The sequence below is a fragment of the Oryzias latipes genome, chromosome 9, assembly GCF_002234675.1.
Source record: "Oryzias latipes chromosome 9, ASM223467v1".
Taxonomy (NCBI): domain Eukaryota; kingdom Metazoa; phylum Chordata; class Actinopteri; order Beloniformes; family Adrianichthyidae; genus Oryzias; species Oryzias latipes.
The window spans coordinates 6,596,298-6,620,815 of NC_019867.2; the positions used below are offsets into that span (position 1 = coordinate 6,596,298).

General features: G+C 37.7%; 1 protein-coding gene across 3 annotated transcripts in view; it reads right to left on the minus strand.

The window, feature by feature from the left end:
* The window catches only part of LOC101156981 (glycerol-3-phosphate acyltransferase 2, mitochondrial), a 40,752-nt gene extending 17,718 nt beyond the window's left edge, over positions 1–23,034 (minus strand). The window contains exons 1-14 of one of the 3 annotated variants that reach the window (XM_011478919.3): positions 22,632–23,024; positions 18,414–18,526; positions 17,423–17,533; positions 14,665–14,735; positions 14,460–14,570; positions 13,422–13,541; positions 11,628–11,727; positions 10,893–11,026; positions 10,592–10,691; positions 6,653–6,832; positions 5,241–5,351; positions 3,108–3,190; positions 349–470; positions 180–250 (exon numbers count right to left, since the gene is read on the minus strand). In XM_011478919.3, the coding sequence (XP_011477221.1) occupies positions 180–250; positions 349–470; positions 3,108–3,190; positions 5,241–5,351; positions 6,653–6,832; positions 10,592–10,691; positions 10,893–11,026; positions 11,628–11,727; positions 13,422–13,541; positions 14,460–14,570; positions 14,665–14,735; positions 17,423–17,533; positions 18,414–18,485 (1,386 nt within the window). In that variant the 5' untranslated portion in view covers positions 18,486–18,526; positions 22,632–23,024. Of the gene's footprint in view, positions 1–179; positions 251–348; positions 471–3,107; positions 3,191–5,240; positions 5,352–6,652; positions 6,833–10,591; positions 10,692–10,892; positions 11,027–11,627; positions 11,728–13,421; positions 13,542–14,459; positions 14,571–14,664; positions 14,736–17,422; positions 17,534–18,413; positions 18,527–22,631 lie in introns of all 3 variants that reach the window. The other 2 variants (XM_011478920.3, XM_020705771.2) reach the window with 2 other exon arrangements.
* Between the last annotated feature and the right edge of the window lie 1,484 nt (positions 23,035–24,518).

Genomic DNA, 24,518 nt, shown 5'->3' on the forward strand with positions numbered 1-24,518 from the left:
TGTGCATGACTCAGAAAAACATTGTCGTGCTCCACTAAACCAGCTTAAAAACACATTTTGTTTATGAGCCTCTTGGAGAATTAAAGGTTATTTAGAGGGCCGGAGGCAAGTTAGATCGCAGCAAAAACAAGGTGGAAATTTCTGAAGAAAACACATCAAGACAGGGATGACGCGTTTACCTTGCGGTATCTGTGAAGCAAAAGACTGGCCACTATACTGGTGGACATCACAGCCTTGCAGGAAGCTGCAGCTAGAAAGATTCACAAACAAACCATGAGTCAATTTTAATTCTACGTTATTCTAATTAATGATATGCAAGGAGGAACAATTACACAATGCTGGACTTACAGAACATGAGGTGAAGGATGATGGCGACACACACGTCTTTTTCAGAAGGACTTAGTTCAGGTGTGCATTCAAATGAAGGCAGAAGCCACAGCATCTGCCTCTTCCCATACATGTCATCAACCCTTAGACACGCAATAGAAACGTTAGGTCGATTTCAAAATACCCACCACATCTCACAGGTGGTCTGCAGATTTATAAATGACAAATGGAAGACTTGGAATCTTTTTATAGCCAATTTGAATCAAATTTAAGACTTAGCATGAGATGACATAGAATAGAAGGTTGATTTAAAGGGACGTTGGGTTGGGGTCAACTTAAATATTGAAGGATTTTCTTGGATTGTTTGCAATTTATATGGATATAACAGACTGGCAAACAGATTATTGTTGGATGAAATTGTAAAAGTTGCAATAGAGTTTAAAATTAAATATCCAAGTGTCAATGTACTGGTTGGGGGAGACTTTAAGTGTGCCTCTGATGAACATAATTTCAAACAGTTAAATGTTCAGGTATTGTGTGGAGTTACATTTCTACCAACTGCATAAATACATATTAAGGCAACTTCTGTTAGATCTATTTTTTATTCAGCCTCCCTGTCCTGAAACACCCACTCTGATAATCTTTTGAGCCTTCGTAAAGCGGCAGGAGTACGTTAGAAATTTTCGTCAGAGTTGTGGGTGGAACTGTTGGTGCAGAGTAAGCCCGCCCCCCTTCCCCTCCCCGTATCTGAGGGCTCAGAACTTGTGGCTCACCCAGTGTATTTGACATCACCAATAAACTCTTTTTCAAAATACATTTACTTATTTCAGTGGGTCTTGAAAGACCTTTTGGAATTTTTAACAATTAATTCAAGATAACTTCTATTTTAATCAAAATTGACACTAATTAACTGTTTTTCTGTATCATAGGATGGACTTTAGAACGTTGGAAGTTCTTACTTTGTAAACTTTTACAGAGTCGGTAAAAACAGTAAAAAAGACAGACAATAAAGCATAATTTTGTCTGAAAAGAATCATTCTTGTTGGTTTATGAATCTTTTGAATTCACAAATACTTGTGCTCATTTAATGACACTGCATTGGTGTCTTCTTTACGCCATTAGTTAATATTAGACATTGCTCTTTAACTATAAATCTTTTCAACAATAATCCGTCTCAGACACAGACTTTCTGAAATGTTTTCACAGGCAGAATTTTGCTCTCTGCTCGCTGAGCACATCTTTTGCAGTCATACAACAAAAACTACACAATCCAAAAAGAAAAAAGAAAAGCTGTGAGTCCACCCAAGCTGGAGGACAGACGATGTGGTCAGGGACTAAAAGTTACAGAGCAGCACTCCGTTTTGCTCCAGGATGGACAGTATCCACTGACAGAACAAAATTGTTAAGACCTGTTCCATAATGTCTTTTATTATTACACATTTTTTAAAGGACTTGCTGGGCTCTGATGGGTGGCTTTGAGTTTAGTTAATATTTTAAAACTATAAAACTTGTGGGGGAAAAAAAGCCTAAAACCTTTCTGATAACCTTGCATTTTAAAACAAGTCTGTTTTTTTCTAGCTTCTAGCTTAGAGTGAAAAGTTTTTGCATTCTTAAAATGGTTTGAACATCCAGGACAGATATATTCAGAAATGTAAAAGCATAAACTGTCAAAACTCTTCTAAAATAAACTGTCATTTAAGTCCCACTCCAATCATATTTTGACCTGATGAAAGTGTTTTCCAGTGATCTTTTAATTATGTTTAATTATTATTAATTATGTTGTTTTTAGCCAAAATCCAAAAACTTGTGTCGTTTTCTAGGACAGTTTCTGCAGAAAGTTTCATCAGAAATTCACCTCTGAGTTGTGGTGGGACTGCTGGCACAGAAGCAAGCCTTTCCCGAAATTCCATCATCCCTTTGTTAATGTTATCTCCTGCTAGCTTAGAGTCCCTCACAACCCCAAGATAACATTAGCATGGCAACAAAAATGGTGAGCAATATCGGAGCTATCCAGCTGTACAGTTTGAAACCAGATGCCACCTCGGATGATAAAATCAAGACCTTCATGGATCTATTTATCTGCAAGTGGATGTATCAGAATGGAGTGGAGCAGTGAGCTTTTTCAAATGGCATATTTTTCCATCTGCTTGTTCATCGTGTTTGAATAAAAAAAAAAAATACTCAGCACTGTTTTAATCTTAAATTATTTTAGAAAAAATGTCATCTTGAAAAAAAAAAGGCTACAAGGGCATGTTGAAAACAGCAAAAACATTTTTATAGATGGTGGTCTTTTATTCTTTATCACTATTAAAGTATTTCAAAAACTAAACTTATGACGGTTTTACACAACAAAAATGTCAGTGGCAAACTCGAGTGTTTACAGACCGCCTGATCCGTCTGAATGAAAATTCAATCTTTATCACAAAGTCGTCTTTAAACTCAGAGACATTGAATACAAAACAGAGAAACAAGTTTCCTCATTAGATTCCGAGCAAAGATCGAGCAGGATGCTGCTTTCTTTCAGTTATCTTTTCAGCTGACAGACTGCATAAAGTTGATGCTAATTGGACCACAACTAAGAGGAGGGAACTCGTATCAAAGCCTGTGCTGTATTTGTGCCAGATTTGGGGTTTAGCGAAAACTTCTAAAAAGCTGAAGATAAAGGAACTTTATCACATTGCAGATGACACAGAAACTAAATCCAAATCTCTCTGATATCAGTTCCCATTCTGAATGCACATTTTTATGCATGCTGGTATGCGCGGAAGGGGTTTGATTACCTGCTGTTCAGGATGACAGGCAGCAACAGGTTCTGCAGAGGGAGCCATTTATCTACCCTGCACCTTCCTGGCTCACACATCTCCTGCAAACAAAAACAACATTCACAGAGCAGGAAAACAAAAAAATCAACACCCTTTAAGATTGATTTCAAGGTCAAGAGATCAAAATAAAAGAGAAACTTAGGACAGTCTTTTTTTTTTTTTAGGGAAACTCGCATCTCTTGTTTCTTTTTGACAGTCTTAAATGACTAAATACACTTAAGAAGCTATAAAGACAACCAAAACGTCATGTTGCTGTAAATAAAAACTTGTGTAAACTTTAGTTTAGAAGAGTGGAACGCTTCCGATAAGTAACAATGAGGCAAAAAGTAATGCGTTCATTCTATAAGTTGTTCCACTTAAAAAAGATGGGAAAGGTATGTCAAGTTCATCACAGATACAGTTCAACTGTGAGACAGAATTATAAAAATAGAATCTAGGTTGGGTTTTTAAAGAGTTTATTTGTTTTGTGGTAAAGAAAATAAATGTTTGTCAATAACAAAAGTTCATCACAGTACTTTATAATTGTAATCCTTGCAGATGAGTCCAAACATTTCTTGTAGGTCTTCAGCAGGTTTGCACTGTAATTGCAATTATGGTCCATTTTTCCATGCATGTTTTGGGCCTGTTGCAGGAAAATATGGACTTTCAACTCCTTCCACAGATTCTCTATTGCACAGAGGACTGGAGACTACTCCAGAACCTTGAAAGGATTTTTAGGCACTCTTTGGTTGCCCGGGCGATGTTTTGGGGATTATTGTTCTGCTGTAAGATCCAGGCATGTTTCATCCTCAATGTTCTCACTGAGAACTATTTTTTCCCAAAATCTTCCCATTCATGCATTCATCCATAATTTCCTTAATACAGATCAGTCGTCCTGGTCCCTTTGCAGAAAAGCGGCCCCAAAGCATGATCTTTTTTCACAGTGGGTGTGGTGTTCTTGGGATGCAACTCGGCATTCTTTTCTCTCCAAACACAGCGAGTGGCATTTATACCAAAGAATTCCACTTTAGTCTCATTCTCCCAATCCTTTTTTGGATCAACCTGATAGTATCAGAACAATGTTTGATGGACCTGGACATGTGCTGACAAAAGCAGGGGGACCAACAGTAATCTTTGTTTCTATGGTCCCAGCTCCCTTCAGGTCTTTGATAGATACCCCTGTATAGTCCTGGACTTCTTCACTGTTCTAAAGATCATTTGTTCCCCACCAAGTGAGAACTTTCATAAAGCTCCAGATGGAAGGTGATTGTCAGTGGTCTTGTACTTCTTCCATTTTTCTAATATTTGCTCCAACTGTTGATCTCTTCTCAGCAAGCTGCTTTTGCCTTTTGTAGATTGGTTCATTCCAGTCTTGTTTAGGTCTACAGTCTCGTCCCCGGTGTCCTTTGACAGCTCTTTGGTCTTGGTCATGAGGAAGAGGTTGCAGTCTGGCTGTTTAAGGGTGTGGAGGGGTGTCTTTTTATACAGATAACCAGTTCATACAGGTGCCATTACAAATAGAAAAGCTTCTTGAAGGAGTACCTGGTTTGTGAGAAACTGAATTATTGCTTGTTAATAGAAATTAAATGCATATTTTCACCATTTCTTACATTTTGTCTTCAACAGCTAAAGTGTACCTATTAGGAACATTACAGACCTATTATATTTTAAGTGGGATAATTAGCGAAATCTGACTGAAATATTTTTTTCCCCACTCGATAACATCTAAGCAATTAAAGATAATAGAGTTTTTGTACCACTTCAAACTATTTGACTTGGGGAAAAATTTCAGCAATATCACAACTTTAACTGTCACCTTTTAAAGGGGTAATAAGACGTAAAGGTCTGCGCAATCATATGATAATGGTATCTGCAGTTTAAAGAAAAGGAACATTCATGTCAAAGCAGGTATTTAAAAACTTCTTGCACAGTAAGGATTAATCTCTTGGCTCAGAACAGAATTGAAAAACAATCTTGAAAAAGACCAAAAGAGAAAGCAATCAGAGTGAAAATACAAACTGATTTCTACACTTCATTCTTTTCCGTCAAAAGGTTTCATGAAAAGAAACCGCTTAAGGACATTTTGGTTGGGTTGATTTTTCAGCAGTGCACCTTCAGAGAGAAAGGTTGACCCAGATGAATCCTCACACTTCCTTCAGGTTTCTTCCAGAAAAGGTCCCAGAGCCACTGAAGAGCAGATCTTAGGCAGACCTGTGTGGATCCCTGAAATATTAAGACATACAAGGCACACACTTCAGTAAATCACAAGTATGTTTTTGTCATAAGGATGAACATTCCTACAGCTTGAAGACATAAGGGGTAATGAGCAGCAGCAGTTTGTGTGAGAGCGAATGATCTGATGAAATGTGCTTCATGTCTAAATGTCAGAACTAAATGATGGGGCGAGGACCTTATTACCGCAGTTAACAGAAAGCAACACCCTCTTTAGTGAATTCTCATAGTGCAGATAAAAGAGGGCAGGATTAATGGAGGCCAACAGAAATCACAGATGCTTTGGGAAAATTAATTGTAGCTAATCAACTAATGCTGGGCAGCGAGGAATTAAAGAGCAAAGCTGAAAGAGCCTCTAAAAGCCAGATAAGCAGCAGGAACGACAATATCCATCAACAATGTGAGCCTCTTGTGAGACAACTCAATCTGTGCAATAAGTCCAAAAACAGCCCCATGGCTGATTCAGACACAGAAGGCAAACATCCTAAAAATCTATTTCAAATTTACAACGGACTTTTCTGACAAATTTATGTTTCGAAAATTTTGTTTTCATTTGAGTTATCAAAAACATAAAAAATGTGACACCGATTACAGTACAGCCTTAGTCACAATGGCCCTTATGGGTGGCTATGGGCTGCCTGAGGGGGAAAATGGACAAACCTATAAGGTGGCGGCCTGCAAGAAATATTAAGGTCATAGACCCTTTCGCTCGCAGCAGAGCGACAGGTTGTAGTCAACACTAAAACAACACATAAGAGTAAAGAGATGCAGGCGTGAAAAACAGATTTTTCATTTTTACTAGCTAACTATCTTTACTATTACTAGCAGAAAATACAGTTCACTGCATGATGTAAAATGCACCGATGAGTAGTTTAGAAATTCAATGATATAAGCCATAAATGAATCTTGCAGAAAATTGAAAAAGTGTAAAGACATTCATCAATGACTCATGAATCAGTGAACTGTCAAAATAAAAAAAATGTAAATGAAGAATCATTTGTTAAACATGTTTTTAGTGCTTTATTTAAACTTCATAGCTTAATTTCAAAAAGGTCAAATATAAAACTTCCCCCAATTTATTACCAACAATTTTATAGAAATGTATGCAATATTTGGGCAAATCTACCAAACTAAACTACGTTTTTTTTTTGCAGTTCTCTTGTCCTCAGCCGGCTTTTGCTCCACTGAGTTTTTAGAAAAAAATCCCAGTTCCAAGTCAAATCTGTTTCGTCATCCCTTTAGGGGTGTCAGATTGCGTGTTTGCTCTTCTGTGAGAGTTTGCATGTAAGCACCTGCAGGTTGGTGTTGGTCACAGAGTCATAAGAGATGCCCACCGGGACCAGACTGACATCAGGGACAGATCCATCTTTGATGAGACGCCTGATGCGAGCTAGCCACTGGCCCCCGTGGCCAGACACAGCTGACACGCCAACACTTAACGCCTGACCCTCATGGAGCAGCTCACCTATCAGCTGAGGAGGAGGAGGAGAGAAGAGACAAATCCATGTCTTGAGAAATTAGCTTTGTATCATTTTATTAAAACAGATAAGAACGACGTCACATCTGGGAGCAAAGACAGAAATGCAGAGCATAAGGGAGCAGCCAAAAATAAATGAATAAAATGACTAGTTAAAATACAATAAGCAGGAGAAAAAGAAATAACAGACAGCAGAAGACACCATAACATACGCAAAAATACTTCTTTGACTCTTTCCCTTGCAGTAGAAAACTGGAATCTCTTAAAGGCAGATCTACACTAAAAACAATAAAGGTCAGTTAACATTGAAATAAAATCAAGATAAGCACCCTTTCAAATAAAATCGACCTGCTCTGTCTGCACGGTTTAAAAGGAAAAAAAAAAAGAGCATCAATACTAAATACTGGATGTACAGTTTGGGTTGTACTCTAAAGGTACTTCTAATGAGTCGTACGATACAGTATTGATCATTGAAGAGCTGGGATGCTCTGAATCAAAAGTTGATTTAATTTAAGGAATGATGTTGGACGCCGTAAATTATGTTCTAGCTACTCAGATGGATTTTATTGATGAAAGGATGCTAATTACTGAGGACGGTAGGTAAATCTTTGGTGAAGGCTAGTTAATCACTGCTGAAAAAACAAAAGAACGGGTATGGAAGGCGACTGAGATGTAAATGAGAAGATCAGGGGGAAAAGTAGAACAAACAATGGGAACTAGAAAAAAAACAAACAAACAACGCCTTCTAATTAGAGTAAACCTGCTCATGCAGCTCTGCTTCACACTAAGGTTCCTCACGCCCTCGGAAAACTGCAAACTTTAAATCTCTGCAGCAAAAACCTAAGCTCCGGGAAACTTTGAAAGAGAAGCAAGGCGGGGGAAAAAAGGGGAAGCAGCAAAGACGGTTGGTACTGATTGAGGAGTTTGTAACACTTCTCCGTGGAGTGCAATGTAAAAATGACAGTGATTGAATGAGTCCTGAATGCTCATAAACTAAACAGCCAAATGATAAGGAGAGGCATCATTTCCACTGCCTACTTTGCAATTTTATGTAATTACCTGCTCCATCCTGCCCTCTCGCTTCTTCAGGAAAATTTTGGAGCAGGGTTATGTTTATCCAACGTTTTGGGTTGCACAAACGCTGCTAATTATGAGGATTGACACAAATGCCGTGTTTTGGTTGGTGACAGAGTGGCAAGTTGAAATCACACTCTGTTTTTATGCATAATGTGTTAAGAGACCCCATATTGGTGGAAGCAGTTGTGTGGGTTGAACCGCTGCCGTTCCCTTTTGGAAAATGGCAGAGATGACTGCAGACTACAGAGATGTGCACTTACACACTAGAAAAACTGGAAAACACACTTGATTTGGTTCAGTGAGCAGCCAAATTGTGAGGGTTTCTGGCTTGTTTGTTTCACACGGCATTGTGTTGCATCTGTTACCTCCCAAGACAATGCAGAATATTAGAAATATTATGGAAATGTCAATCGGCCTGTGTATCTGTTGCTTCCCTCTTTCTTCTGCAGTAAAAGTAATTTTAAGGTGAAGCCTGCATCTAATGGCTAACCGAGCTCTGTGTATGCTCCCTTCCAGGATCAACAAATACCTAAATATTTCCACAAATTAGCTATTTGGGAGTAAATGAAATATTCAGGCCTGACTTCTGTGGTGAACGGGGGTTTAAACTGATGACTCTCAGCTCCTACTTCAACATAATAACTCCCAAATGAGAAGAAATGTTTGAGTATTTTCAGCTCTTTGAGTCTGTGCATAGATCCCTCGTTTCAGAGGCTCAGATGCTAAGAGTCCAATCAAAGTCAATTGGCAAAAGCATTTCAAGAGAAAAATGTCATTTTGTGACATTCATTCATCTTTAAACTGCTACAAACAAATTAAACATGAAACACAGTAAAGCCTTAACAGTACTATAAGTTGAGGATGAAAAACATGCCTAAGATTTTACAGGGAACCCCTGTGGCAGATGATCACGTCTTCCTTTAGCACAATAAAGAAAATCCAGAAAAAGGAACATTAAATTAGACCTTAAACAAAGTTACATTTTTTTAGGTAAACTGTATTGGACTGAAAAACCAGGCAGAGTACAACCTGTATGGTTTTTCAGGCCAATTTTCAGTCCAGTAGCTGGGTTAGGCACCAGCATCCCCAGGACCCCTAAAGGTTTTTAGTGAGTTTGGAAAACATATTCTCATATAAATATTAAAAAAAAAAAGTCTAAAAGATGTAAATCAGAGTCAAAATTGTTCTGAGGTTAGTTGCAAAGGCAGCAGTGGATGCAGTTTATTTGAACCAAGTTTGTTTGTTAAATCTAATCCAAAGAGGACTGATTTATTATCAAAGCTCCATGAAAGCTGCTTCTCATTTAAAGTAACCATTTATTGCAATTTTCACCATCTTTTGCAATATGCATATTGCACAGCTTGATATCTGATAAGGATAAATTTGCCATTTATTGTGCAGGTCTAAGGCATAGTAAAAATGTTTTACCTGAAACAATTCTTAGCTCCGTCTGTATATCGTTGCACTTAGAGAGAGAAGCCGCCACTTCTCAATAGTAACCTAATTAAAAGTCGGCCAAATACAAAACTGGAGTATAAGGTCATATCCAAATTGATTTCTTACCCCTACCCCTTACATTTATCCCTCCAAGTGGAGAGATATGGAAAAGTGTCTTCAATTTCAGACATTACTACCCCTTGATGACATCATCAATAGTCAATTGGAGCTACAATAGCGCATAGCTGCCAGCTTTTGAAAAACCATGACATCAGTTTGATGACTTTAAAAAAGTCATGCAAAAACAAAAAATCAAGACTTAAATTTAAGAGTAAACTTCTATGCTTTACAGCACACTCACGTGAAGAAATGAATTTCTCCTCTGCGCCACAGCATGATGTGGAAACACTTACCTGCGGAGGGATAGTCATCCCTAATTTGCTATGGCTCCTCCTTAAAAAAACACTTTGGGACGTCACTATAGCTTCAAATACCCCTACAACTGGAGCAATGGGGAGGAGCCGGGGGGTTAAGGTAACAATATGGATTCTGCCTAAATCTACACCTAATAATTAAATAAAAAAATCTATGGCTATCAGTAGAAACTGCACAGATAGTTTTAATTCCTTTGAAAGGGAACAAAAGAGTTTTGATGCATAGTCAAGTACATACGTTTAATTCGTAAGTTCAATTTTAAGTTTAATTGAGTGACGAAATTCTTATAAATAAAAACTGATGAAGACCTTGTAAAGTACTAAAAATAAGTAAACTTACTCAGAAAAGCCTTTGAGGCGTGTTTTACTTCCAAGGATTTTTCAAATGGTTTTATGCAGTTTAAGTTCTCTTTTCCGCAGTACATTTGAGGACCTACAGCAGACATTTCACTTTTAAAATGTAATAAAATAAAAGTTATATTTAAGGATCGCATTCATTTGACTCATTGAAGCAGATAGCCTCAAAGCGAGCAGAAACCTCCAAATGAATTAGCAAATTACTCAAAAGAAAATAATGTTTTCTTTATAATAGTGGATTTAAAAAAAGGCTGAGAAAAAACTTCTATTCGTAAAAATTAGTTGATTATATTGACACCATGAATTGATCCTAAACCTAAAATTAGCTGGTCGATGTCTCTCACTGACTGTATCTGACAGAGGCACCATGGTGGACAATTAATCAACATGTAGAGTGTCAAAGGTGACCAAATTAACAGGCAATTAAATGGATAAATAGATGGACTTACTGAGGTCATGACAGGAGAGTATAAAGTCTCCATTTCAGCATCCAGCTCAGTTGACACAGAGGATGGCAGGAGGACAACTCCTAATTTATTCAGAACCGATCTATGGGGAAAAGAGGAGTATATGCAGGACTTGAAAACCCAGAGAATTTCTGCTCCTAAACCAGTTCTGGCTCTCCAAACCTGGGAGGAACGGTTGTAAGAGTGGCATCTAATTTCACACAAACACAAGATGAGGAACGTCTCTGTGCAGCTCGCCTTGCCCGGCAGCCTTTTTTGTGGGTTTGAGTGTGTGAGAGCGTACCTCAGGAAGGGGCTGTTAACGTGGAGAGGACAGATAGTGTATGGTACTCTCAGGTTGTGACAGAAGAGCACGAGAGGGATGAGAGCACAGTCCACGGAGCTCTGACGCAAGTACACATAAACCAGCAGAGAGCCCTGAGTTGGAGAACAGAGGCAGATTCAGATAAACAAAATTCCACACATTGTGATTCATTATAGAAAACAAAGGCTGGTTGTGCAGAGGTTGCTTTTCTACGATCAAACACCACAAGTTTAGACACTAAACCTAAATGTGAAGAAAAAAAAAAATACAAACAGTAATAGCTTTCTGTTTTAAATCCTTTGATAATGAAGTGATATGGCATAAAATTTACTTTTGAATCTGATTAGCTTGACAGCTTGATAACAAAAGAACTCATACACTTGCCACTAAATGTACAATACGAGTTTGTTATATGGATAATTAGATCAAATAATGCAAGTTGTGAAGCAAAGATATAGGGTTTGGGGGTAAAAATCTAATTATTCCAAAAACATTTGTGACCCGAGAAATAAAAAGCACAAAAAAAATAAAAACATTCTAAAAAACAAAAAGAGAAGTGTGTTGTAATTGTTTTTTCAATCCAATAGATGAATTTAAAACAGAATGCACTTAGTGGAGGTGAGGGGAAAAACAAAACCATGTTTTAAAACTAATGGGGCTGGATGAGCAAATAACACATAAATATTTAAAGAGTGCATTTATAAACCCTCATACCTCTCGTGAAGCTTTGTGCAAAGCTGACAGATGGTTGAGGTTAACCTGAATACTGCCAAACACAGAAGCAAACATCTTCAGCATCGCCCAGCCCGTGAATCTGGTTAGGGGACAGAATGAGACATTTCTGAAGAAGGAAAAAAGGCATCATCGGCACAGGACAGACAAGGATACAACAATACCACAGTAAAGTACACCCTGCAGACAAAGTAGAAAAAAATGTGATTCAAAAAGAAAAAGAAAAAAAACAAGTACTTTTTATTTATAAAAGTTAGCGGAGATAGGTGTGAAAGCATTTAAATGAGATCGATGGGAGAGACGGAGCAGGGAAAACAGGGATGAATGATGACACAGGAACGAGCAGAGACTAGAAAGCGATAAAAAGGAAAGGTGTCAGAGGCTGACGGCTGCAGATGAGACAAGAACACGACTAGAAATGAGGAAAAAGTAGGTGGAGATAAAACCTGTATTTTAAAAAGAATGGACAAAGAGAAAAACAAGTTTATAAAGGAGAAAAGAAAAAAAAAAAGAGTGAAGTTTCAGCTGCATTTCATCAGACATTTCCAAAATGTCTGACTGTAGCAGCAGATTCTTAAAACTTGAAAGATTCATTGAGCAGTTTTTCATTTTCAAGTGTCATCTTTTCATCAGGGCAAATGTAGTGGTTGCTTTCCTTCCATGATCAAACGCACGCCTCTAAAACTGTCAGTCATCTTGAGGAGCATGCTGAATGACTGATAGTAATGCATCTGCAAGTAGATCTCAACACCGTAGACATCTGACCAATGTATAATATATTTGTCCATTGCCGACGGCATCAAATGGAGAAATTAGAGACGTGTGCTGAATTTTTATTTTTGCTGCTCCTTTGTTGTTAAAAAGTACAGTAAAGTGAAAGCAAAGGGAGGTTTTTCTGCATTAAAATTTCAAGATCCGGACTCTCAACCTTTGCAGATTATGTGGGCTAACAGTGAGACTAAATGAGCAGTTTTAAGGATTAACATTGTAATATTATGAAAAAAATAGTTTTAATGTCTAAGGATAAATATAATCTTAAATACACAAATATATAAAAATTAGAACCTTTTATAAAAAAAAAGAAAAAAGAAAAGCTCAATCTGAGATGTTCTGTTCAGGTGCAAATGTGCTTTTTATTGCAAATGTAGGGCACATGGTCTTGCTCTGTTTTCCTCCACCTATTTTCTGGCCTGATTTCCATAGAAACTACAACAACATTGCATGACTATCAACAATTAAGAACTGAAAAACACAGAAAGCAGTTACAGGTCAGTTCAGGTTTCTCTAAAAATGTCTCGTTTATCTTTTATTCTGTCTCCATAATGGGCTTGAAGCTTCATGCATTCCTTGGGTATTTGGGTCCAGCACAAATCCAGAACTCTGTTGAGTGCTGAGGGTGAAAAGATGCTTTGTGATTTATTCAATGGCATCCTTGTTCATTAAAATGAAAGAAGTGTCTGCCAGTAGCTCATTAATGTGCTTTTAATAGTTTTTGGGATGGCAATAGAGCTTAATGGCAAAGAGTAATAGATTATGCAAGGCTTTGATTACACAGTGTTTAATAGTTTGAAGTTACTTTATCATGGGAATCTGTAGAGTTTAACTGGAGGAGCCCCAAATACCTGAACTGCTGAAAAAAAGCTTTATTTTAACATCAATAAATACATGTTTCCATGTGTACAACCTCTTAATTTCTAAATTAAGGATTACAGGTAAGAATAGTAAGATAACAAATAAAGTATGTTGGATTATTGTAGAGTGGGTTTGCACACAAACCTCAGGAGGGCAGAGGAAATGCAGGTGTTGATGAGAGGAAGGAAGGGAGTGAGACGACTGAGCCTCTCCTGGCAGATTTCCCCCTCGGGATGTGCTGCTGCTGCCAACGCCTCCCTAACCCTAAAATTCAAAGACGGGTTAAATAGTTCATGGTGTTGGACTTGCATGAACATCAGCCTTCCTGAGTTTTGCACAAATGCTTAAACTGAATCACAAAGACGCAAAATCAGATAAAAGCTGACAGACGGAGAAGGCACCCCAAGTTATCGCATAGCTCTTTCCTACATAGATTCTTGATTTAGACGTTTTTGTATCTTTAGGTCTCTAATCGCTTTAAAGACCCACTCCAATAAAAATCGAGTTTTTAACGTCTTCTTGTGGCAAGAAGACGCAAGATAGAGGACATATATTAACAATATTAACAAAATTAAGCTTAAAATTGCATTTCTGAGTATTTCTTTATGCAGGCTGTTGTGAATCATGAGCAGATAAAAAAATGCAGTTTGAAATAGAGCATATTTATGATGTAGAAATTAAACTGGGCAGGCCACAAGCTCCCAGCAACGCCCCATCTGATGCATCCACTGGTATACGATGAGATCCATGCTTTCCTCGTTTGAGCTGGTATCTGGCCTCAAAGCTGTACGGCTATCGCTCCATTATCGTTCGCCGCTTTTGCTGCACCAGTTCTGTTAGGTTGGAGCTGCGAGGGGGTTTACGCTAGCAGGGTAGCACGTAAACACAGAGCTGAAAGGAAGAGGGGTTGGGTTGCTTCGCACCAACGGTCCTGCCTACAACTCAGAGGTGAATTTCTAATGAACTACTGACGCTCTACAACAACTATTACCTAGAAAACGACAGGTTTATTTATTTTGGCTAAAAACTGCATAATCATAATAATACAAAAAAAATCACTGGGAATGGTTTTACAATAGATGAAAAGACGATCAATGAGGGTCTTCAAGTCAGTTTTTTTTTTCCATTCATTTACTTTTCCCTGGCATCTTTACACCAGCACTCATCCTTTCTTGTGCTTACCTGTTGCTCTGGCAGATTCTCTGCATCCTGTCGCCAGCGGGACTCCCAAAAACCTTCAACCCACTCACAAACAGGGCACAGCACAACCTCCGCACTAGCCAGCCTCGATACCTACAACATGAACAAGCACAGAACTCAGAGGAAGGTGGGTGAATTCTCAGAAAAAGGCTTTGTATGAATATTCTGGATATCAATAAAACACTACCTGGTTTTTGTCTCACTGACGTCCAGCAGGTTGTCGAAGCCGAGAAAAGAATTCTTTCCAAGATTCTTCCTCTAAATCATGATTGAAATAATAAAGAAACACTTAAATGGACACTTAAAAATATTTAAATTTAAAACAGCATTTTTTACGAGATATTTTAAATGTAAAACAGAAAATTCAACATTGGGAACATTCTTGAACACTAAAATGACCAAATCAGCCTACAAACAACAATCCATAAATGTTTGTGATAATTTATTCAAGGAAATATTCAAAAAATTTTAGAAATCTACATTTAAGTTCTCTTCAATAACATATGAAACTATGTGGGAGGAGGCAGCCATATGGCACTCCCACAAACTCTGAGATATTAAGGCTTTATTGCTGAGGAAGTCTTTAAATGAATGAAACCCTCTTAAAGATTTAAGTGACAACAGCAAGAACAGCAGGTCGATGTCTCTAAATCCTGAGGAAAATCCAATACTTACTTTATTATCTCCCTCTGCACAGGAAACCAAGAACAAGTCTTAATGACAGAAAACAAAAACTAATGCCATCCAAATATGCAGGTGCATCTTTCATCGTTTCACACAGCCAGCAGTCTGAGCCTCATAATCAATGCCACATTTTTTTTGTTTTTGCATCCTTTTGTTCTCCTTTTTAATCGAGGTTTCAGCCTGGACGATTAACCAATAGTTTTCTTGTTGATTTAGATAATATTTCATTTTAAAAGTCTAAATTACTGCCTAAATGCCTACTTCTTTCAGTCATTACATGCATACTTGGGTTTTTTCAATGGCTTTTACTAGAATTGGGTTTTAATAAAAATGTTTAAATAAATCCGAAATTTCAGAATGGAAATTCAGATTATTTCAATCCATTATTTAAAAAAAAAAGTTTCTTATAGTTGTCAAGCTAATAATAAACTGCTTTTAAATTTGTTTTTAATTAAAAATGTAAACTTTTTCATCTTTGTTGGTTTAGAGTCATCATGGGTATAGTCAATTGAAAAATCAAATAAACAAAAATGTTGGAAGTTTTTAAAGTTAAACTCCTAGGCCACTGTTTTTCAAAACTATACTATAAACACTGCAAAAACAATCCAAGAAATAAGTCAAAGATTTTAAAATTAGAATTTATTTTCTTTAAATAAGCACATAAATCAGGTAAGAAAAATAGTCTTACCAAAAATTCTCATTATAAGAAAAAAAAAGGAACTAAGAGCATTTTCTCAAAGTGAGATTTTTTTGCAATATAAAAACTTTCTTGATAAGATTATTTTTCTTGCAAGACAAAAGCAATACTTGAAACTAGACTTTTTAGCTTTTTAAAATTCAGTTTTTTGCACTTGAACATTTTCTTCCGCTCCTCCGGGACCGGGTCGCAGGGGCAGCAGTCTAAGCAAAGATGCCCACACTTCCCTCTCCCCGGCCACTTCCTCCACTTCCTTTGGGGGAACCCCGAGATTTTTCTAGGCCAGCCGTGAAACGTAGTCTCTCCAGCATGTCCCCGAGCCCTCCGCCCAGTGGGTCATGCCCAGAACACCTCCCCAGGAAGGCGTCCAGGAGGGATATGGACTACATGCCCGAGCCACCTCAACTGGCTCCTCTCGATGTGGAGGAGAAGCGGTTCTTCTCCGAGCTCTCCGCGGGTGACAGAGCTTCTCGCCTTATCTCTAAGGGAGCACCCTGCCACCCTATGGAGGAAGTTCATTTCAGCCGCTTGTATCTGGGACCTCGTTCCTTCAGTCATGACCCAGAGCTCATGACCATAGGTGAGTACTGGAACGAAGACCAACCGGTTAATTGAGAGCTTTGCTTTCTGGCTCAGCTCTCTCTTCACTACAACAGACTGGTACATCGACCACATAACTATGGACGCTGCTCTAATCTGCCTGTCAATGTCACTCTCCAGTCTTCCCTCACTTGTGAACAAACCCCGAGATATTTAAACTCCTCCACCTAGGACAGGGTATCCACCCACCGAGAGATGGTAAACTACAACCATGGCCTCAGAATTAACATCACCCAGTGAGGGTCGATGAAGCCAACAGGAGCACATTATCTTCAAAGAGAAGAGAAGAAATCCTGTGGTCCCCAAACCAGACCCCTTCCGGCCCCTGGCTACACCTAGAAATTCTGCCCATCAAAATTATGAACAGAGCCGGTGATAAAGGGCAGCCCTGCCGGAGTCCAACATGCACCGGGAACAGGTCTGGCTTACTGCCGGCTAGGCGAACCAAGCTCTTGCTCCGGTCATACAGAGACCGGACAGCCCTCAGTGGGGCTCGCCGGACCCCATACTCCCAGATCATCCTCCACAGAGAAACCACAGAGGACACGGTCGAAAACCTTCTCCAAATCCACAAAACAAATATGGACTGGAAGAGAGAACTCCCAAGAACCCCCCAACACCCTGAAGAGGGTGTAGAGCTGGTCCACCATTCCATGACCAGACCGCTGTGGGTTCTGGATCTGAAGTTTGACTATCGGAAGGACTCTTCTCCAGTACCCTGGCACAGACTTTCCCAGGGATGCTGAGGAATGTGATTCCCTGGTAGTTGGAAGACACCCTCTGGCCCCCCTTCTTAAAAAGGGGAACCATCACTCCTGCCTGCCAGTCCAGTGGTACGGTTCCCAAACAGGTGAGAAGCTGATATCAATTTTGGAGAGCAACCGTCTCATTAGATCTACATTGTGATTTCTACACACCAAAGAGTTTCTCTGTTTGTTAAAAAGAAAAAAGACAACAGACTCACCAAACTGTCCGGCGTACACTGGTGACAGCACTGCCCCACAGCTGGTCTGAAGTTACCTAGAAAGCTGGGTATTGTCCTCACTTTTTTCTTGATTTTCAATTCCCATGACAACTGAAAGGTAAAGATTATTTTCTATGGTCATAAAGACAGAGATAACATCAGTTTATAGGTACATATCAACACTGCAATAACTTCTAGCAGGTGCTAATGCTGTAACTTCAGTTGAAACGACATTAAGGATGTTAATATGACAGCATGGCCAACGTAAAGGCTTCTGTTCCTGGGGCTGCTAAGTTTTTTTCTATTATATTGATGCTGTTTTTATTATCTTTGGTTTTGTCAAAAAGAAAAACCAAATTGGACTTTTGCGCCTCAATCAATACAATAAACACCAGGTACGATTTTTATTTTTTGCTTTACACTGCAGTATATTTGAGGACAGACTTTGTATTAGACTGGCAACACAATGCTTTCCTTAATGACAGCTTCAACATTGTGTGCACATTTGCTTTACAGTTGTACTGCTGTGGTTCAATGTGATGAGATTGCTATGGATTAAACAAGATCCTGATGCTTAGTTGGGATAAATCTCCTAAAAATCAATCACTGAATAATGACAAATTACAGAAAAACTAAGCCAAAAGCCCACCACCCCAAAAAATCAAAACAAAGCTTATATTGTAAATTACATTTATTAAAATAAAAATAGACGTAAAATAGTAAACAATGAAACTAATAAGTCACGTGTGTAGGGAACAATTTAACATTCATTTAGTGATGCTTAGAACATTCTAGAATTGTATTTTTTCCTTGTAATGATCCAGCCTGTCTCAGTGAGTCATCATACTGTGCTGTTTGGTAAACATCAAACAGATTTAGGCACATGGGGCCATGCATGTTCGTCAGCGATTATGAATGAACAAAGTAGAGGAGATTAGTACACACAGAGTGAGAGGACAGTGGGAGAGAGGCATACAAGCAGAGTTCTTACTGCAGGTTTGTTGTGTTGACGTAGAAGGTTCATGTTGTTGTTGTTTATCCCATCATTCTTCTCCTGCACCATGGTGAAACAAAACAAACCCCTGCAGACCTAAATCCAGATACCTACAAAAAAAAGAGAAAAATGAAGTCGATGATGTGCATGTTAAAAAAAACAACAGATTATTAGTTTTAAGGCAGACTAATTCATCAAGCTTCCCAAAGAGCTCAGAGAAAAGACTGTCCCAGTCAAATTAAAGAAAAGAAACTCTCCGCCTCTGTGAAACTTGCCTCCAGCTTCGAATATTTGGCTGAGGAGTGTAGGCAACACTCCAATCTATCACCTAATGCACAACTACAGCTAATACATCAGCAGCTTCTCTGTAGTTTTTGTAGAGTTTCTGCAATAGAAAATTACTGACATTGCAAGGAACTTAATTTTAAAAAGGAAAATTCTTGCAAGTTATTAGGGAACTTAAATGTTTTTGCTCTACACTTATGTGGAGCAAAGCACAGACTGTTTAGCTATAAATCATTAAAAGGTGACAGCAGTAAGCTGAGAACAGCTATTGCATAACTGCTGCTGGTCCCTTAGCTACTTTGAAATGCATTATTGTATCGACAACAGACCAAATGGTCGAGATTCAACGGGTTACAGCTGAAAAAAAAAAGGTAAATACAGTAATGATTAATAAATAAGTGAGATTTTCTTCAGCTCAATAAGTGGCCCACTGTTCCCATGGAAAGATCTTAACCCACAATCCTGACAAGACTCCCTGCTGGTGGTATAATGACTACCGGTACTTTCTCCTGAAGAGAGAGGAAGTCCTACCTACCCTGATGGTATCAGCTCTCCTTAAATATATTGGATCTTGCTGTGGCTACATCCATCAAATACAGAAGTCTCACAGGGCTCAAGGATACCTTTCCTTAGTATCACCGTCTCTCACTCTGATCCAACTCTGCCCCATTAACTTTGCTAATTAAAACTTAAGCCGTACCCATGGGGAGATGCTCCATTTCAGCTAGCTTCACGTTCCCACATTCATTACCAGCTCCAGTGGGAACAAATGCATTGATAGGAGGTTCCCAGAGCTCAGGTACAGCGGGTAATAGTGAGGACGTGGCAGTAAAATGGGAATAAAGGATGTAAAACTGAATAAAGAAGTCAGAAAACAAGCAAAGGTTTTAATAGGCTTATATAAGCCAGTCTAGGGGGAACTAAATACCACCTGGAAATGGTTCAAGACAACGGTCTAACAAGTATATAAACAGCAGGACACAATAGAGTAAAGTGTATTAATAAATGACCCACCTTTAACCGTTAAAACAAATGACTGAACCAGTATTCAAATATGAGCTGCAGATTTTGTTGTACACTGCTCATGCTTGTGAGGTTCTCTCTCTTGGTTATTGACCAATTACAGTCTTTAATTAATAAGCAGTAGTTTGCTAGAATGATAGCAAAGGCTTAAGTAGACCCAGGTTGAAAAGTGATTAAAAATCAGAGACCATTACGAGGTGACAGGTCAAATTAGAGTGAATTTTAAAATGGCAGAGACGATGGTTGGTGTTTTCACATCTATTCTTTGAACTGTTCAATGACCCAAAGGGTAGTAACCTTCTGTGTCAAGGACTAGCGCGAGAGATTATCATCTAAAGCCTAACTCTGGAAGGGTGTACAAGGGCAGAATACACACACAGCAAACATGGAAACAATTCGAGAGCTACAGCCTTAAACAACATCCTTGGAAAGTTCTGTATTATTTAACAAGGATTTAGCCAAAGGTGGGTGCAAGCATAGACCAGCCGAGCAACCAGAAGTTGGTAAATTATCCAGAAACAGCAATAAAGTAAAAGCAGCTTCACTTCAAAATATTACTCTGAAAGAAGTAAAGTTGTAAAAGTTGCTTAAGTGAAAAAACAGGCAAACCACTCAAATTCTAAGCAGCAGCACAATTTTCTCAATCAATCAATCAATCAATCAATCAAAACTTTATTTATAAAGCACTTTTCATATAAGAGTCTAACATAAAGTGCTTTACATTAAAACAAAACAAAATAAATAATATAAAAACAATCATGAAAATTAAAATAAACAAGCACAAAAATGAAAATTTAAAAATAGGGACCCCTCCCCGTACCTACACACAACCCCCTAACCCCCTAACTGATGGGGAAAGACGATGAGAAATAGGCTGAGCATGAAGACAAGATGTTGGAAACGCTAATAATTGGAACCACCCTCTCTGTGAACAGCTGCATAATCAGTCAAATGCAGCATTATAGGCGGGGACCACTCCACCACAGCTAAGCAGTGATGCAGGTTCCCATCCAGAGCCGCAGTGGCTGAACAGCAGCCGACCCAGAGGGAGAGGTTCCAGCTGAGGAAGCACCGGAAATAAAAATGAGAATGAAAAAGTAAACATACTGATAAAAGCAATAAACAATAAAAAATTGAAATAAGGTAAATTAAAATTAAAATAACATATTAAATCTAGTGTAAGTTCATAAAACAAGATAAAATGGATAAGTAAATAAATAAATAAAGGTAGTAAAAAATTAGCTGAAAGCCAGGTGAAAAAGATTCTCCGAAGGTTTTTGTTTTTACAGTCGGAATGGTTAACAGACCAGTGCCAGAGGATCTCAGGGTCCACGAGGGTTCATACTTTAATAAAAGATTGGATAAATAAGAAGCAGCAAGACAATTAAGACATTTAAAAAGTGTTAAAAGTATCTTAAAATCAAACACAAATGCATTAAAATATAACATTGAAACAACAAAATAAAAATCCTGAAAAAGGATAAAGAGCATTAAAGCAACAAAAAATTTTCGTTAAAAAGAAACAAGGTTTTTAGACAAAAATAAAAGCGCTCTCATCTAAAATTTGTATTTTTCATGCAGCACTAAATAAATAAGTCCTCAATAACAGATGTCATAACCACATTCAAACCACAAGACTAACTAGATATTCCTTCTAAATGGAATGGTAGGTCATAACATAACATATATAACAAACCACGAAGAGATGGAAGATGTGCCACAACAGCATCATTAAATGGTATGAAGGACTTGGATGGCACCCAAGTCCTGGAGAAGAGCAGGAGTAATCTTTACTCCAAAAGAGAGAGATTCAACCAATTTAGGCCAGTTTAGACCAGCTTACCTCTTGAATGCTGAAGATAAGAATTTCTTCAGCTTGGAGGTTTTCCGACAATCCGGGGAAAACAAAAATCTTGTTGATGCATCTATTAAAAAACCTGGATTTTCTATCTTTTCGCGTTTTTTTTTAACATACAAGCATTATGTGGGATCAAATTTAATTAGCAAAAATGTTAAATGGAGATCTGCAGGTGGTTTTTCTAGATTTAGCCAACGCTTTTGGCTCAGTGCCACACAGTTTACAGCGGGGAAGCTTTGGAGTATTTTGAAACGCCAGGCACATGAGTGGGTTGGTGAAGGAATATTTTTAAGACATTCAGTTGTGTTTGAGTATGTCTGAATTCAACACAGACTGGCAGGAGTTGAAAGTAAGGATCATATAGCAGGGTGCACACAGTCTCCTCTGGTTTTCACAATGGTGGTGGAACTTATTTTTAAAACTTCAAAGTGGGATGTAGGAAGATATGTCAGCGTTCAGTTTGGGCAGCAACTTCCATCCATTAGTGTATTAAAAAAAAATACCACCACAATAATGCACCGGAAAGCTGTTAGAGAAGTTTCATTCACATTTATGGGCCAGACTGAAGGTTAGGCCACTAAAGTCCAGAAGTATTTCAATGGCAAATGAACATTTTGTGGCTTAAGTTAAGCAGGCCCTTAGACAAGAATAACTAAGACTTTCAAAGTTGTACAAACGGAAAATAAAATAATTTGAGTAATATGGCACGATATATAGTAGTGGAGTAAAAATACAATTTTCCCGTCAATACAAATATGCTTTAGTAAAATTACAAGTAACAAAATTGCTAGCCACCTCTGCAAACCAACCGAGCACAATTAGCTTGGGAAATTTAAGGGTAAAAAATAAAAGTATTAACAAAATTTCCGTGACTTTTTTTTAATATGAAGAAACCAAAAGACACATTTATCGTGAATAAAACACATTATCAGAGTACGAACTGACTGACAAGTTATTAGTTTGAAGCATTTCTCTAAGCTAGCTTAGCTACATGCTAGCCGTATGTAAAAAAATAAAAAGCACTAGTAAATTCAAGTAAGAGAACTTGCCAGGAGCTGCTGAAACCTTTTTCTCCCACTGGTTTGTCTAGGCTGGACAAAAACAATCCCAAGCAACCAGGGCAACTGTTCTTCTAAAAGGTTAAACCTTCATGTCCGCCAAAAACAAAAACGAAGCCCATCTGTAGTGACGTCATCAACGACCTGTCAATCATCGTTAAAAGACAAAAGACCCAGAAAACCTTTTGCCTGCATTTTCATCACAAACTGCACCAACAGATAGATATGGCTATTTATGTAAGTAGGAATAATTAAATTGTAAAATAATTCCCTATTATCCCGGCCAATATTTTAATATACCTGCAGAAAGAAAATATTAAAACTTTGTTTCCAGGATTATGTTTTCCCCACATAAAAACAGGAGGTTAAAAGCTCTTCTTTTTACCAGTTCTCTTTTCTTTTCACTTTGCAAAAGGTAAAATGAAAGTATTGAGAAAATTTTGCCAGGTTTTGGTTTTTGCTGGAAAAATTTCTGATCTTTAATGTAAAACTTGCTTCAGGAGTATTCTTGCAAGTATAAAATAATTTTTAAAAAGGGTCACTGTTTGTGTATATGTGACCCAAATGTTAATATTTGCTTGACTATGTGATTGTATATGAATATGTATCTGTTTTCCATGCCAGTTATGTGCTGGATTGTTTCAGGCGCCTCTTTGCACTTTGTCTGTCTTTAATATTTTTTTGCTTGATTGCTTGAAATGAAACAATTCCAAAGAGTGCTGAATGGTGATTCTTTTTGAGCATATCAAATGAAGCACTTTGTTAAAACCGGGGAACGAGCAACTGAAGCATTAAAAAAAAAGTTTTTAATCAAAATTATTTTTGACAGAAGCAGACTCGTGGAATCTTCTGTTAACAATCTATATCTCATAATATTTAAACTTACAAGTCATGGTTGGATCACAATATGGACCATGATTTTCATAAACAGGTACAACACTTGCCAATAGCTTAAAGACAGAACATTAGGATATGATTATGACTATATTCTGGAGGGTTACAAAGTAAAAGTAATTAAAAAAAAGAGGATGAGTTGGGATTTGACAAAAAATGGCTTAGTGTATTTAATTGTAGAAGCTAACTTAAAGGAAAGGAATTAATTATTAAAGGAAATAAAACAGCCTTTGAAAATGAAAAAGATCCAGAACTTTCTGGTGTTGCAAGAGATAAGAAGAGCTCTGTGTGGTTTAGAAGAAAAACAGAAGTTCTTCAAAAAAAAAAATGGCATACATATCATAAATATTTGTGAACTGAAATAATTAAGCACAAAAATGTCTTTCAACTTAAAAAATAAAATAAAAAATAAACAACCATTGGAAACTTTGGAAACAATCAGTGGGCTAATGCAAAATATGTTGATTAATGTCTCTTCAAAAACATGCATATATCTATATTTGGACAAAAATGAATCCTATCCAGACTGCTTTGAGCCCTGTAATATGGATTCTCTAATGACCTCAGAGAATACATAATGTCCTAACTAAAGTAAAGATTCATTATTTGCAGCCAAAGAGGAACAAAAAGTTCTTATGCAGAGAAGTACTGTGAATCTTTATAAGCCGATTTAATGAGTGTTTCTCCTCAAGTATTAGCTTTACTAATTGTAATTACTTGCTGTAAGACATCTTACGGGTAACCTGATATACAGTTGTTTATGGCAGAAAATGAGTAAATTCACAGAAAAGAAATCCTAATCCTAGGAAAGGGATACAGAAAAGGAATGGAACATTATGCATTTACAGATAAAATAAATTAACAGCAATAACAGCTCATCTTTGATGTGCCTATGATCCTTCTTAAACAAATCAATAGAGAATGAGGACTCTGCTGAGGCTGCAAATAGAAAACACCACAGGGACAATAATATAATGGGCTTAT